Source organism: Rhinoderma darwinii, chromosome 1, assembly GCF_050947455.1.
Source record: "Rhinoderma darwinii isolate aRhiDar2 chromosome 1, aRhiDar2.hap1, whole genome shotgun sequence".
In the NCBI taxonomy this organism is placed as follows: Eukaryota; Metazoa; Chordata; class Amphibia; order Anura; family Rhinodermatidae; genus Rhinoderma; species Rhinoderma darwinii.
The window spans coordinates 178,530,905-178,547,334 of NC_134687.1; the positions used below are offsets into that span (position 1 = coordinate 178,530,905).

The 16,430-nt window shown below is 42.5% G+C and overlaps 1 protein-coding gene across 1 annotated transcript in view; it reads right to left on the reverse strand.

Annotated features, from left to right (window-relative positions):
• Window positions 1–279: 279 nt before the first annotated feature.
• The window catches only part of BANK1 (B cell scaffold protein with ankyrin repeats 1), a 363,422-nt gene continuing 347,271 nt past the window's right edge, over window positions 280–16,430 (reverse strand). Inside the window, exons 17-20 of the mRNA XM_075849764.1 lie at window positions 8,931–8,960; window positions 7,440–7,513; window positions 5,491–5,564; window positions 280–1,107 (exon numbers count right to left, since the gene is read on the reverse strand). Coding sequence (XP_075705879.1) covers window positions 5,493–5,564; window positions 7,440–7,513; window positions 8,931–8,960 — 176 coding nt within the window. The 3' untranslated portion in view covers window positions 280–1,107; window positions 5,491–5,492. The remainder of the gene's footprint in view (window positions 1,108–5,490; window positions 5,565–7,439; window positions 7,514–8,930; window positions 8,961–16,430) is intronic.

The following is a 16,430-nucleotide window of genomic DNA, read 5'->3' on the forward strand; positions in this document are numbered from 1 at the left end:
CGTGATCTCGCGAGATCACGCTGTGCAGTCACATACTCCCATATTAACTTTACCGAAGTGTCTTGGGAGTGAATATACATCACCTCCAGCCAGGACGCGATGTCTATTCATCACACCCGACACTTCGGTATTGTTTACCGAAGTGTCGGCAGTGTGAATAGACATCGCGTCCTGGCTGGAAGTGATGTCTATTCACTCCCAAGACACTTCGGTAACTTTAAATTGGGAGTATGTGACTGCGAAGCGTGATCTCGCAAGATCACGCTGTGTTGCGAGTACTGCTAATAATGAATGAAGAGAAGTGTATGACGCTGATAGGCACTTATAATATGGTGACAGAGCCTCTTTAAGCCTTCTTGGAGAGTAAAGTAGAACTAGATATTAAAAATAAAACATTAAACTATTTCAAAATGCAAAGTTCTAGAGATCCTACAAAGACAAGCTACGTAATGCAGATGCAATTCATGCAAAATAGCAATCCTCTCAATGAGACCATGAAGGTCAAGTACTAAAACTTCCTTTCATTTTAAAATTTTATATGCAAAATAACAGCTTGAATCTAATTGGATGTCATGAAAAGCAGAGTGTTGTCTGCAATAGTTTCACACAATTTTAGTGCCAAGTAAAACTATAAAAATGGTTATGAAAACTATAAAAAGACACTTAAAGGGGCTTTCACTTTTATGTAAATGTAACTTAACCATTATATAACAAAAAAAGGTATGTTTTGTAAATAGTGATAAAAAAAGCAAAGAGTAGTAGAAAGTTGCAGAACTTTTCACTATACAATGACAAAAGGCGTTGTTCTGAAATAGAAAAACATGGTGGATTTCCTCAAAAAATAACACAACACCTGTCCATGTGCTGTGTGTGGTATTAAAGTGAATAGGGCTGAGCTGCAATACCACACACAAACAGGAGTGGGACTGTTTTTAGAAGATCCTATGTGTTTCTAATTTTGGACAATACCTTTAAATTTTATTTCAATAAAATCATTAGCCCCCTTCATGTCAGTATTTTTGAAAGTCTTGAAAAATATTTCTGTTTTCAACACTGGAGCTTTTTCCTTTGATTTTTCAGTAGATCATATCTTCCGTCAGCCAAAACCTATAAAGTAAAAAGGATTGTGTTGATTATATATGTGCAATGGCGGATTATAATATGGGCGGTTCGGGCGGCCACCAGGGGCCCAAGGCTCCCAGGGGGCTCGAACCGCACACAATCTTAAAAAACTATGCAGCGCTGCTAGCTGCCGTGCTGTCCTCGCTCCAGCATTCACTCTGCCGTGAGCGGCTCGGTGCAGGCAGGCGCGATGTAGTGACGTCATCGCGCCTGTCTGCACGGAGTCACTCACGGGCCAGTGCAGAGGAGGAGAAGCATCTCCCACCGTCGTGGGAACCGGGATAGGTAAGTAATTATGTTTTTTTATTTATTAGGTACGTACATATGGTGGCATTATACTGTGTAGCAGCTATGGGGCATTATACTGTCACAGCTATGGGGGCATTATACTGTGTCACAGCTATGGGGGCATTATACTGTGTCACAGCTATGGGGGCATTACACTGTGTCGCAGCTATGGGGGCATTATACTGTGTCACAGCTATGGGGGCATTATACTGTGTCACAGCTATGGAGGCATTATACTGTGTCACAGCTATGGAGGCATTATACTGTGTTACAGCTATGGAGGCATTATACTGTGTAGCAGCTATGGGGGCATTATACTGTGTAGCAGCTATGGGGCATTATACTGTCACAGCTATGGGGGCATTATACTGTGTCACAGCTATGGGGGCATTATACTGTGTCACAGCTATGGGGGCATTATACTGTGTCGCAGCTATGGGGGCATTATACTGTGTCACAGCTATGGGGGCATTATACTGTGTCACAGCTATGGAGGCATTATACTGTGTCACAGCTATGGAGGCATTATACTGTGTCACAGCTATGGAGGCATTATACTGTGTAGCAGCTATGGGGGCATTATACTGTGTAGCAGCTATGGGGCATTATACTGTCACAGCTATGGGGGCATTATACTGTCACAGCTATGGGGGCATTATACTGTGTCACAGCTATGGGGGCATTATACTGTGTCACAGCTATGGGGGCCTTATACTGTGTCGCAGCTATGGGGGCATTATACTGTGTTGCAGCTATGGAGGCATTATACTGTGTCGCAGCTATGGAGGCATTATACTGTGTAGCATCTATGGGGGCATTATACTGTGTCGCAGCTATGGAGGCATTATACTGTGTCACAGCTATGGGGACATTATACTGTGTCGCAGCTATGGAGGCAATATGCTGTGTCGCAGCTATGGAGGCATTATACTGTGACGCAGCTATGGGGGCATTATACTGTGTCACAGCTATGGAGGCATTATACTGTGTCACAGCTATGGGGCATTATACTGTGTCGCATGCTATGGAGGCATTATACTGTGTCGCAGCTATGGGGGCATTATACTGTGTAGGGTCAGCTAAGGGGAAAATTATACTGTGTAGAGGCAGCTATGAAGGGCATTATACTGTGGGGCAGCTATGGGTGGGAATATACTGTGGGGGCAGCTATGGGGGACATTATAGTGAGCAATTACAAGAGCTGCATGTCCAAGGGGGGAGACGCTGTGTAGCACTATATACAAGGGGGGATTGTTGTATAGCACTATGTAGAAGGGAGCGCTGTGTATCACTATATCTAAGGGGGATTGCTGTGTAGCACTATATACAAGAGGGGGAGGGCTATGTGACGCTATTTACAGAGGGGGAGGACTGTGTACCGCTATTTACAGGGGGCTGTGTGTGGTGCTATCTACAGTGTTTGACACAATTATATTCAGGGGCGCAGTCTATGGTGCTATAATATTCAGGGGCACAGTGTTTGTACTATTTTATTCAGGGGCGGTGTTTGGTGCTATTATATTTAGGGGCACAGTGTGTGGTACCATGATAATATTATCTTTGTTTATAGGTGTGGAAATGTTGGAAAAGTGAGGAGCCAAAGACATCTGAGTGGCAAATTCTGCAGAAATGGGTCATGGCCGGGAAAAGTCGTCATGAAGTCTGGACTGGATGGAGAAGAAAAGAGGAAAAAAACTACGTCGTCACCTGTGAGTCACTAGATTTATAGACAATCTGTCATCTCTACTGACCTGTTTATAATAGGAAATCCTTGTATTTCACAAAGTCTTTGTGCAGTCCAGGACTGATAGACAAAGTGTTACTATTCCCCTTGTCAGGAGAATGTGTCCCTACACGGTGCGATACTATCAGCGATGGTTGGAGATTGTCAGTATGTGGGGACACAGCCTTTTGACAAGGGGAGTAGTAACAGCCATTTGTTAATGTCTGGACAAAAAGGAAGTGTTAACAATAGTTACAGGGCGGCGGTGGAGAAGGGGGGCCCAAGTTTGGATAACAGCCCAGGGCCTATGGTCTACTTAATCCTCCACTCTATATGTGCCATATATATATATATATATATATATATATATATATATATATAGAGTAGCTCTACAAATTATGACAAATTTGTCTAGATTGCAATTAACAAAATATAGATCAGATTGTAGTCGTGCCTGTTAAGAAACAAAGAAACCCGAAAACACAAACTTTGTCACCAGGGCCATTCAAAGTCCCTGTGGTTCCCCTCTCGACTTCAGACAACAGTCTACTGTTTCCTAAATTACAATAGTTTGCAGTCTGGATCACATTGACAGCCTTTACAATTGTAGTTACTAAGTTAGTGTAAGGCCTTATTTACACGAACGCTGCGCATCTCGGACGTGAAAAACTGCAGATTTTCACGTCCGAGGTACATCCGTGCTCAGCACTGTGGGACGCGATGTCACGCATCCCCCATAGTTGAGAGTCTATAGAGGGATGCGTGATGCGCGAAAAGAACGGACATGTCCTATTTTAGCACAGACCTTCACACGGTCCGTTGAAACAACGGCTGTGTGAACGGCCACATTGAATTACATAGGTCCGTTGGACAGCCGCTGTTTCAACGGCCGTCCAACGGATGTTTAACACGTTCATGTAAATAAGGACTAATAGCGAGAAATTGTACTTTTAGGCCTTATTTACACGAACGTGTTAAACGTCTGTGGGACGGCCGTTGAAACAGCGGCTGTCCCACGGACCTATGTAATTCAATGTGGCCGTTCACACAGCCGTTGTTTCAACGGACCGTGTGAAGGGTCCGTGTGAAAATAGGACATGTCCGTTCTTTTCGCGCATCACGCATCCCTTCATAGACTCTGAACTATGGGGGATGTGAGACATCGCGTCCCGCAGTGCTGAGCACTGATGCACTTCGGTCGTGAAAAACTGCAGTTTTTCACGTTTGAGATGCGCAGCTTTGCGTGTAAATAAGGCCTAAGCGAGATGAGTGTTTTCATATGACTGTTGTTTACCTTTATAATGTACAACTAGCATGGAGGGCTGACTATAAATTGTCAGTATGTGAACTTCATCATTTCCTACACAAACTACATGTGTCAGATGTATCATCTAGCAGGCAAAGTTATATTTACTTATAGTTAACAAACTTTTTCGATCAAAAACAACTTGTCTACAATGTAAAGGAAAAAAATGTATATTGCAGAATTAAAAGGGTCTTCCCATTATAACATGTTCAATCGTAAACTGAAAAAACTGCGACCAAAGAAAATAAAAGTGACACAGAATAAACCAATATTGATACATATGGGCTAAAGTACAGTACCTTAGGCACTATATTAAATAAATGTATTAAATAAGTCAATACTTGACAGCACATGGCCGAATGCAGTACAACTACATATTTTGCTCTCAGTGCTAAAGCAAAAGCTACTTAACATGTATATAATAATTGTAGACTACTTCACCAACTCCCACTGCATGAACTATTATCCGGCCCTGACCCTGAGGAGTATACACCCTTAACTGCAGGGCCATCCAACAGAATAGGCATCTTCTACCTAATGGGAAATCTGACCCTAGTTATGTCACTTTGGTCAAGGTTCTGGAGCATAAACGCAGAGAGATAACAGTGCATGCATGACCATTTGCTTACTTATAAATGAGAGCTATAGAAAACGACAAATTTTCTTACTTGTATGTTTTCATGTCTCCCCTTGACCTTAGTTTATAGGTGACTGTGCACCTTCCGTAATTCAATAAAATCAGTACTGGAACCTGTCAACATGTCGGTAGATTAAATATTGGGAACTCCCCTTAGGCCGCTGGTTGACAGGTTGCTCTGTATTCATTCACCACAGAGAGAAGCGGGAGAGGTGCAAAGTGGTGGGGAGAGCCATGAATCCGCTGTATTTTTTTAGCAATCCTACTAACCAAAAGGCACAACATTGCTTTGGATCGATCTGCTACTAGGAGTACGAACCTGTAGCTGTAGTACGTTGCGATTTCATTGGATAATATATTACGGCAAAATAAAACATTAATGCAGCTGTTAGTGACAGAGCACCACCTACTCACCATTACTTTGTATGTGGCAATTTCCCAGCTGTTTCATTGTCTTTTTTTATTGGATGATGAGGAGAAGATACATTCTAAAACGTCAAAAGTGAAATATTTCATTTATGTGATTTCCTGATTAGAAACATTGAAATTATTACCAATTGCATTTATATAAGGAAGTTATAAATGAAATATTTTAAGTATTAACACTGCATATTAATTCAATAACTATCTCTAGTATTGTGTATAGAACATAAAACATAATGTTTAATCAACACAATGTTAAGACACCCACACAGAAATCTTACAATCTAAAATGCACAAGATGTCATAATAGGCTTCCAGCACACCAACTTATGATTCACGACTTCTGTATTCTTCATTATTTATAAATTTGTGTCTTCGCTTTAGGCTCCAATTCATGATTTTTATGTTATGATTTATTTTCCTAGAATCTCATCGTTATTAGGTTCTCTAAATATTATATATAAATGTTGTGCTATAAAACAAAAATTTTCCACTACAAATATATAGAATGGGTATTTAAGCCTTGCAACTCTTCAGGTAAGTTGGTTATAGATCCAAAAATGTATATAAAAAACACTTCCTAAAGAAGTAGGAGCCTTGTAATAACCTGCAAGCTATGGTGACTTTTCAATTCTCTGTACTTGCCTGGCAGAAGCAAACTACAGACATATTTACATGTATTTTGTCAGTGCACTGCAGATACAATGTTACCTGCAATGCACATACATCATGTTCTATCGTATAAGAAAGCTGAATGTTGTTAACTACTGATTCGATTCGCATATCGTCATCTAGCTTTTTTTCTAGTACGCAGATAACAAGCATAGATGTTTTAGTTATCTGCATTCGATCTACCGTATTACACTGTCAAACAAGAAACACATGCAAAAACGTGCACACCCATATTTTTGCACGCGTTTTTTCTTGACAGTGCAACAATTTATAGTAAAGACATACAGTATGCAGCACCCCTTTTTTCAATGTTTATTATGAACTACATTAGTGGTGATGCCCAACTTTTTTTCTATAACAAAACTTTATTTACAGCTGTCTACACTTTTGTTTTTCACTGAACAGATGCATAGGGTCGTTCTAGTGGCTGAATGCAGATGTGACCTCATAAAGGGGAGGGCTCTTCCCCTTTATAGAATGGAGCTACAAGCCGCAAACAGTGGCTCGCAATTATAGTCACGCCACATGATTGTATGTCAGTGTATTGCACACATGTTGGTCTTTATTGTCAGAGACACAGCTTTACCTTCTCTGCATGGCCCTGACTATTCACATCAGAGTGAAAACTAGTGAAGAAACGCGTAGGGCTGAAAGGGTATCGACAGACAGTTCTGTTTGCTGCATTACAAAAATGACAAACGACAGCTCCCCTGATACTTGATTTCCTGTCTACCAGCCATAAATGTGGCAGGAAAGATGGTCATACATAGGGCTGGAGCCATAAACAGGGGACCTATTTTAGGTGGACCACTTCACTCTAAAGAGGTCTATGATAGTGGGGCAAATTGACTCCAAAACTAATATCCAGATATATAAATCAGCTTAAGCTAATCTGTAGGGCTAATAGGCTCCATAATAAAACAATAATACAAACTATTCAATGCATACAATCTGTATAAAATACCCTAGAATATGAAACTGTCAATACAAGGTGCGCCAGTTTTTCACGTATATATTTCGCATAGTAAATTGTTTCAGCTTTATATAATTTTAACAATAAAGCATTAAGGGTTATGATTTAACCACACAATATCATCATTCACGATGACTGTTCAGTGAAAAATAAAGCAAAAATTGGTACTTGGGGAATAAAATTACATTCTCTAGTCGGTGAAAAGTACACTACACTTTTGTGGGGAGGAAAATACGTAGAAAAATGAACACTAATATCACATATTGATAAATAGGAATGAATGAACAAAACTTACTGGTGGTTTATTTGGCATTTGGTAGATGGTGTTTTCAAGCATTCCATAATTTGTCTTCTTTTTCCCAGGTAATGCTGAAAAAAGAAACATATGAGGCCTACTTTGCAGTCTTTTATGTTATTAAGAGTAAAATAGCAATTACAAACTGGTCTGTAGATGGTTTTTACTTGGTTCTCTCTAATCTGATGTATTAGTAATTAGTAAGTAAAAAGACTTTCTAGTTTAGTGTTACCCAATCAGAGTTCCTTAGAACCTTGTCAGAGGTTCCCTCAAAGTGAGCAACAGAAGGTGTTGTCACTCATTCAGTAAGAATGGGTTAGTCGTAAGGCTGGGGTCACACGACCTATTTTCAGACGTAAACGAGGCGTATAATGCCTAGTTTTACGCCTAAAAATAGGGCTACAATACGTCGGCAAACATCTGCCCATTCAATTGAATGAGTTTGCCGACGTATTGTGCAGACGACCTGTAATATACGCGTCGTCGTTTGACAGCTGTCAAACGACGACGCGTAAATTTTCTGCCTCGGCAAAGAAGTGCAGGGCACTTCTTTGCAACGTAATTTGAGCCGTTCTTCATTGAACTCAATGAAGAACAACTCAAAATTTACGAGCGTCACAGACGCCTCGTAAATTACGAGGAGGAGCATTTACGTGTGAAACGAGGCAGCTGTAAACAGTCTGCCTTTTCACACGTAAATGCCTCTCATCGTGTGAACATACCCTTAAGGTTCTCCAAGACGGGAACTATTTTTCTATGGCTTCCCCTATGGTAAAAAGATTACCATTGAATTACTGTTGCGGTGCATTTATGTAAATAGATCCAGTTTGGACAACACATTTTATTTAAGCAGGTCCCACTACTTGTACACTCACGATCAGCTGTTTTCTGAACTTTAATTTTTTTACAATTTTTTGAGTAACGTTACTCTTACATAATATGACAATAAGATGAAGGTAAATTGATCTCCAGTCATGGATGAACCAATGATGTTTAAATACAGAATGACTCCAGTACTTCTTAATTTAGTATGAACATTAATGCATAGCATGATATATAATGACCATCTGACCTGCCTAAAGGCCTTGAAATCCCCATAGGGATTCTGTGTTCCCCATCTATGTATCTAGGTAGAACAGTGACGTACCAGTGAAACAGTCAACTCTTTCGTTTATGTATTTTATAAATCACTTCCGTTATTGTAATAAACTCTGTGGCTTATTCCAATGTACTGACAGAAAATCCATAACACAATATATACAAATATAAATGTACAAAGGTCATAACTGAAATGAGTAAATTTTATGTTTTCAGTTACTGTGAGATGTTAATTTCTGTAGGCGTTTGATTATCTGCACTCACACTGAAGACATGTAGGGTATATCTGTGAGGCCCGCTAATGCAGAGACCGATAGGCGTTCAAGAAGCCCTTGACTTTGGACAGGAAATACTATCTTGGACTGCATGTTCTCTTGTTCTATGTGAACTTACCATTTGGTTGATGAACAATAGTAATCTTATCTATTAAAACAAAATAAAATCCATATTATTACATTACATTTTTTATGCTTACGAAATATAGAAATGTTGATATTTCATAGACAAAATGTATTTTACAAATGTGAAAACTTTGATTTAATGTCATCAGCCCTTTCACCGTTATTCAAAAGCTCGTTTTCTATGTTTAGACTTTTCTATTTGGATTTTATGTTAGATGCTTTTGTGGCTTGCAGATGTCATGTTGATTTCCTCTTGGGATAGATATGATTTATTCAACAATATCTGCCAAACCTTATTTAAAGTTAGGAAATGTAATTTAATAAATAAATAGAATGAATTTTATTATTGTTATTTTAAAGTCTAAACAACAATTTTAAAGGAAAACTACTTTTGCACAACATATTTACAAAATTCCACTGAATCAATATAACATCTATATATCTTTATATTAGTAAAACACAAGTTAGAGCAATTACCAAAGTTTGGTAAATATAATTTAGTTACTTACTGAGAGATTGGTATTTTTCTGTTGTTTTTTTTTAAGTTGGCATTTTTAAGAATTGACAGCATGATGTGCAGCCATGTCAGAATGTTTTAACAGCTTTACCTTAAGTTTCTGAGGATATCATTCAAAAGTGAAAACAAATATGACTGCACTTCCTGTGGTAACTTTTGTAAAAATGTGTGCTAAGAGAGAATTAAAAAAACAAATATCTCTGTAAGTAAATAAGACATATGTACCAAACTTTGGCTATGCTCCAACAACTTAAGTGTTGGATGGATTTTTTTTTCTAATAAAAATATATATATTAATACATTTGCAAATGCTTCACTTTACTTGTGCTGTTTTTAATGATTCTGTATTCTCCATTAAGACATGAAGCCAAATTCTAGATTCTGCTGGATTCCTGTTAGCAGAGCTCAGTGTATTACGTTACAGGGCAAATCCAGTCAAAATTATCTTCTAATATATCACAGGCACTGTCTGGTACTGCTAAGAAATTGATGTTATTAAAAATTTTATACAACACTCCAGCTGTCATTGATTGTAATAGTCCTTTGCTTAGAATTATGTTTCATCTCTTCCAACCAAAGCAATGAGTCCAGGCCAGCAGTCCCAGCTCCTGCTGACGGCTACGTCCGGTTTATAGGCAACTGGACGCCTCCTCCTCTGATCCCGTTCTCAGCTTGCTGGTTCCAGCAACGGCTCTTCGCTTTACCATGGCCAGACCAGCTGATGACATCATGCCTACAAGCCTATTTAAAGTGTATTCTGTCTGCCATGACTTCCCTGCAGATCAAGGCACATCCTTTGTTTGACTATTGCCCTTATTGCTATTTTTACTGCCTAACCTGACTTTGTTCCTGACCTTGACCTTGACCTTGTTCCTGGATGACGTTCCAGTCTTGCCCTTTGGATTTGTCACTTGCTTCCTGTGGCTCTACTCCTGGTATCATCTCCTAGCTTAACTGATCTATTGGCTTGCTACTTCCTGACTACAAATCCGTTGATGACTCCTGGCTGTGCTCCCGACTCCTCTACAGTGCACCCGCCGCCACCTGATTGGTGACGATTTTTTCTTGACAGCAACCTCGAAAACCAACCAGGAAAAGTCCATACCTCCTTGCAGGGGTTAAGGGTAAAGAAAGGGTAGATTCCTTACACTCCGGACCTCAGACTAGCCAGTGCTGAACAAATTGCAGCTGACAGACTCAACTTTTCCAGTGAGCATCGCTACAATGTTGTGTTAGAATTTCGGTAACAGAAATGTCTGTATACAGCCCCTTTATTGTAGAAATAAGTGGTGGTTCAAGACAAGTCTTCAGCAATTTTCACATGTAGCTATGACATATTACAACATAGCTTTGACTAGATTTACTTATTTTTTTTATTATTATTACTTTAGATATGAATGGTAAAGAAAAAATACATATGACAGTGTTAAGTTCTGAAAAGGTCCTTTTGTGCAGAGCTAAACTGAAACATTTTAAATAATATATATTTATCTTTTAAAATCGTAAAAGTAATAGGTCCAAAATTCTGCGTTGATTCATTTCTTAATATACCTTTATAGTGGTTGGAGTTTCATTTTCGTAATACAGAGCTCCAAATCATCTGCATACAGTAGACCGAGTTAAAAGATAAATTCTATCTGCCTGAAGCCATAACTAGAGAAAGCTTAGGAGCTACTGTATATTATTTGTACATTAAATTCAATAATAGCACAGTATACAGTGATCTTCTAATCTCCTTCTAGGTGTGGCTGAGGGCAGACAGATTTTAAAGGGGTTTTCCACGTTTTGACAACTGATGACCTATCCACCGGATAGGTCATCAGTATATGATCGGCTCCTATTCAAGTTGTAGCGTCCAAGGCCGCGGACCATCGGGATTACTCACCCCCGACGGCCGCAGCCATGGATCTGTGAGAGCTGGCCCGCATCTCCTCCCTAGGAGACGCCATCAGGCCATGGACCCCGCTGGTCAACCCGAGACCTTGACTACATAACAAGTCATGCAGGCGGATATGCTAGTCTGCCGATTACGACTGGACCAATTCCTCCAGGCAGTGAATGCCATTACACATCGGCTGGATGCGCAAGCTGCAGTCATCACAGTACCCTTTCCTGTTGCTACGGCTGTTCCTCCTGCTACACCTCCTGTCAGTACCAGTGCTGATTCTTGATTCTCGCTGCCACTACCTCCTCGCTACGACAGAGACGCGAGGACCTGCAGGGTATTTCTGAACCAGTGCCAGATCCACTTCAGTCTACATGCCAGAGCATTTTCTTCTGATGGCTCAAGGATCGAATTTATAGTCTCACTCCTTACTGGCAAGGCCCTAACATGTGCGAATCCTATCTGGGAACGTCAGGGACCAGAGACCCGTGACTTCCAATGCTTCCTACAGACTTTTCGCATGGTATTTGAGGAACCTGGACGAGTCTCCTCAGCAGCTGCATCTCTTCTGAGCCTTCACCAGGGGGACACCTCCATACGCCATTCAGTTCTGCACCCTGGCGGCAGAGCTGTCCTCAAACTACGATGCCTGGGTGGCTACATTATGGCATGGACTGCCGTCTAAAATTAAGAACGAGCTTGCCGCTGGTGATTTGCCACCTACCATGGATGACCTCATTCTTCTAGCCACCTGGATTGACATGACGATCCCAAGAGGTTCGTCGGGAGAGGAGATTCCCTAAGCTGGCTCCTACCTTTTAGAAATCCCTGTTGCCCTCACCAGTTGTTCCACAAGAGGAGCCTATGCAGGTGGACCGGCTCAAACTGTCTGCCGAGGAGAAACACCACAGACGCACTTCGGTACTTTGTCTGTATTGCGGCCTCAGAAGACATGTTGCGCGTTTGTGCCCTCAGAAGCCTAAAAAACTCCAATGCCTAGGATTGGTTGGAGAGACAACCCTAGGTGGAACGGCGCTAAATAGAAAGTTCTCCTCGAAACAGTCTATTCCCGTGACCATAGTGTCTGGAGAAATGACGCACCGGGTCTCTGCCTATCTGGACTCAGGGTCTGCAGCAAACTTTATCCAAAAAGACCTAGTGGATCTTTTCCAGTTGACCACAGTCCCTCTGGAGTTGTCTCTGGCTGTTGCCTCAGTGAATGGACTGACTCTGCCGGACCCGATCGTATCTGAAACCAAGCCGCTGAAGTCCAAGTTGGAGCCCTTCATTCTGAACTAATCTCATTTCTTGTTTTGCCTAAAGCCATCAATCCTGTCTTACTGGGCCTGCCTTGGCTCCGACTACATGCCGGAGGTTCTCCAATAGGGCTCCAAATGTCACAGCCGCTGTCTGTTACAGATCCATCCTATTCAGCCTCCTCTGCCTCAGTCATTGGGAGAATTACCCCCTCATTTCTCTCAGTTTGCGGATGTCTTCAGCAAGAAGGAGGCTGAGATGCTTTCACTACACCGGACTTATGACTGCCCCATTGAACTGGTTTCAAATGCGTCCCCTCCCCGTGGACGGGGGAAACCCTCTCTCCTTGCCAGAGACTCAGTCTATATCGGGCATATATAAAAGAGAATCTGGGGAGGGGTTTCATACAAAAATCCACCTTCCCGGCCAGGCCCGGGTTCTTCTTTGTCAAGACAAAAGACTGATTTCTTCGGCCTTGCATTGACTACCGTGGTCTCAATCAAATCACAGTCAAGAACAAATATCCGTTGCCACTAATTTCCAAACTATTTTACCGCACACGAGGAGCCAAGATTTTTTCAAAATTAGACTCAAGGTGATGAGTGGAAGACGGCATTTAATACTTGAGACAGGCACTAAGAATACCTGGTGATAACCTTCGGTCTATGAAACGCTCCCGCGGTCTTCCAGGAATTCGTCAATGATATCTTCCGAGATCTTCTATGTCTGTGTTGTGTATCTCGATGATATTCTGATTTTCTCTCCTGATCCAACGACTCATCAGAGGCATGTCCATCAAGTTCTGATGCGTTTAAGGGAGAATCGTCTGTATGCCAAGCTGGAGAAGTGTATCTTTAAAAGAAACTTTCTGCCCTTCCTGGGCTACATCATCTCGGATCAAGGTCTCAAGATGGATCCTGAGAAAGTAAAGTTCATCCTGGAATGGCCACATCCTCAGGGCATGCGGTCCATACAGCATTTTTTGGGATTCGCAAACTTCTACGGCCAGTTTATCCCAAACTTCTCATCACTGACGGCTCCCATCTCTACCCTTACCAAGAAGGGTGTGAACACCAAGGTGTGGACTCCAGAGGCAGAATCTGCATTTAATAGCCTCAAGAATGCCTTTACCTCAGCCTCCATCCTCCATCATCCTGACATCTCTCAACAATTCTCATTGGAGGTGGACGCTTCTTCTGTTGGTGCAGGTGCACTTCTGTTCCAGAGAGGCCTCAAAGGAAAGCCATTAGTATGTGGCTATTATTCAAGACTTTTTTCCACCCCAGAGCACAATTACTCTATTGGGGATTGGGAGTTACTGGCCATTAATTTGGCTCTGGAAGAGTGGACACATCTGCTAGAGGGCGCAGCCCACCCCATCCTGATATACACCGACCACAAGAACCTTACATATCTCCAGGCGGCTGAACGGCTGAACCCCCGTCAAGCCAGGAGGTCGCTGTTCTTCACCCGTTTCCAATTTGTGCTCCACTACCGTCCCGCTGACAAAAATGTGAGGGCCCATGCCCTGTCTAGGTCATTTGAAACAGAGGACAATGTATCATAGACCCGTCCTGCATTATTTTTGCTAAGCCTCTGCAAGTTAGAGACATCTCTCCGGGGAGGACGTTTCTGCGGTTGGCAGACAGGAGGAAATTCCTTCTCTGGGGACACAGCTCCAAACTAGCTGGGCACGCGGGGGTTCGTAAGGCGCAAGATCTGATTGCTCATAATTTCTGGGGGGCCACGCTGCCCAAAGATGTTATGGATTTTGTCCACTGTGTGTGCTTCCAACAAAGTTGCTCACTCCAAGCCTGCCAGCTTGCTCCAGCATCTGCCTGTGTCCAACACTCCCTGGCAGCATATAGCAATGGACTTTGTCACAGACCTTCCTTCCTCAGCAGGATGCAATACGTTATGGGTGGTGGTGGATCGGTTCTCCAAGATGGCACATTGTATCCCACTGACCGGCCTACCTTCTGCTCCTCAACTGGCAAAACTCTTCATCCAGCACATCTTCTGTTTACATGGCCTGCTCCTTCATATCGTGTCTGGGGTTCAGTTTACCTCAAAATTCTGGAGAGCCATCTCCATGCAGCATGATGACTGGGTACAGTTTCTTCCTTGGGCCGAGTTCTCATACAACAACCACACAAGTGAGTCCACTGCTTCTACACCGTTCTTCATTGTCTACGGTCAACATCCACGAATTCCTCTTCCTGTTCCAGCTACGTTCCAGGTGCCCACAGCTGACTCTGCATTCGGGGAGTTTCTACAGATCTGGCAGCAAACCTATATTCTGCTGGCAGTCGATCGCATGAAGTGAAAGGTGGATACAAGAAGAAGAGAGTATCTTCTCACTATCTTCTGGGTACCAAAGTCTGGCTGTCTTCAAGGAATATCCATCTAAAGGTGCCTTCGTACAAGTTTGCTCCCAGGTTCCTCGAACCTTTTGAGAACCTACAGCAAATTAACCCTGTCTCTTACAAACTTCGGCTGCCTCCTACCCTCAAGATCCCCAACCCCTTTCATGTGTCCCATCTGAAGCCTGTGGTCCTGAACCACTACATAAAAACGCCTAACCCTGCAGTTGCTTCCAGCGGTTCTGCCGATGTGTTCAAGGTTAAGGAGATCCTGGACTTCAAAAAAGTAGGAGGAAGAACATTTTATTTGGTGGATTGGAAGAGTTTTGGTCCAGAGGAGAGTTCCTGGGAGCCAGAAGAGAACCTCAATGCTCCTACCGTCATTAAGAAGTTCCTCTCTCGCTCTGGTCCCAAGGAGAGGGGCTGCGGACCGTCAGAATAACCTCCGACGCCCGCAGCCATGTATCTGTGAGTACTAGCCGCATCTATTCTCTAGGAGACGCCAGCGCTCACTTCCGCTCCGTTCTGCTTTGTCCCGTAGGGTGCGCATGCACGCTCGTGCCCGGCCTTAAAGGGCCAGCGTGCGCACATAAAAATAATCATTAATTAGTCCATGATCACCCTGGACTATAAGAAGGGCCCTGCCCCTTTACTCCTTGCCTGAGCGTTGTTGTGTTTACCCGTGTTAGTCTTTCAAATTGTCCCTTAGTGTTATCCTGTTCCTAGTGTTCCCGTACGTGCTACCTGTATCGAGTGCTACCTTGTTCCTGTGCCATAGAAATTTGGAGCCGTGTTGTGCCACCAGTCACCCCTGCTGTGTTACACTACGCCTGGTGTCTGCTGCCAAGGTCCTATCTGAGCCTAGTCATTGCTACTGTCTGAACTATTACAGGTACCTTTGTGTTTGGACTATACAGATGTAGCCATCTTTACCTTGAATGGCTAGATCTCTTATCTTGACTTTTTCAATTGTTTTTCAACGGTTTTTGTTGTGTGATATCATGCTGCAGCAAGTTAACAGAATCAAGTTAAAGATGTCTACATCCGTATATACATTGACTTGGTACACTGTTTGGCCAGCTGCTATCGCACTACAGCGGTATGGCCCAGTGGGTCCACATACCCACAGATTGTGACACAAGTGAATAGGGGCCAAGCTGCAGTTCTGACGAACGGCCGCTATGCAGTGGTCAGAGCCATCTGCTTTCGGCTCCAACTACTGCATACTCTTCCAAACATCTGGTGCACGGAGGCAGCCAGAGTGGTGGATCGGTGCGGGGTACGGGTGTCGGACACGCACCGATCATATACTGATGACCTATCCGGTCAGTTTTCAGAAAGTGGAAAACCCCTTTAATCCACTGCAGGCGTATTGAACAATTGCTGCTGAGTTCCATACACAGCGCCACCAAAGGGCAAATTAAGCATTATACAGTTCCTATTGATATCAATGGGCTGTTTATGTAATCC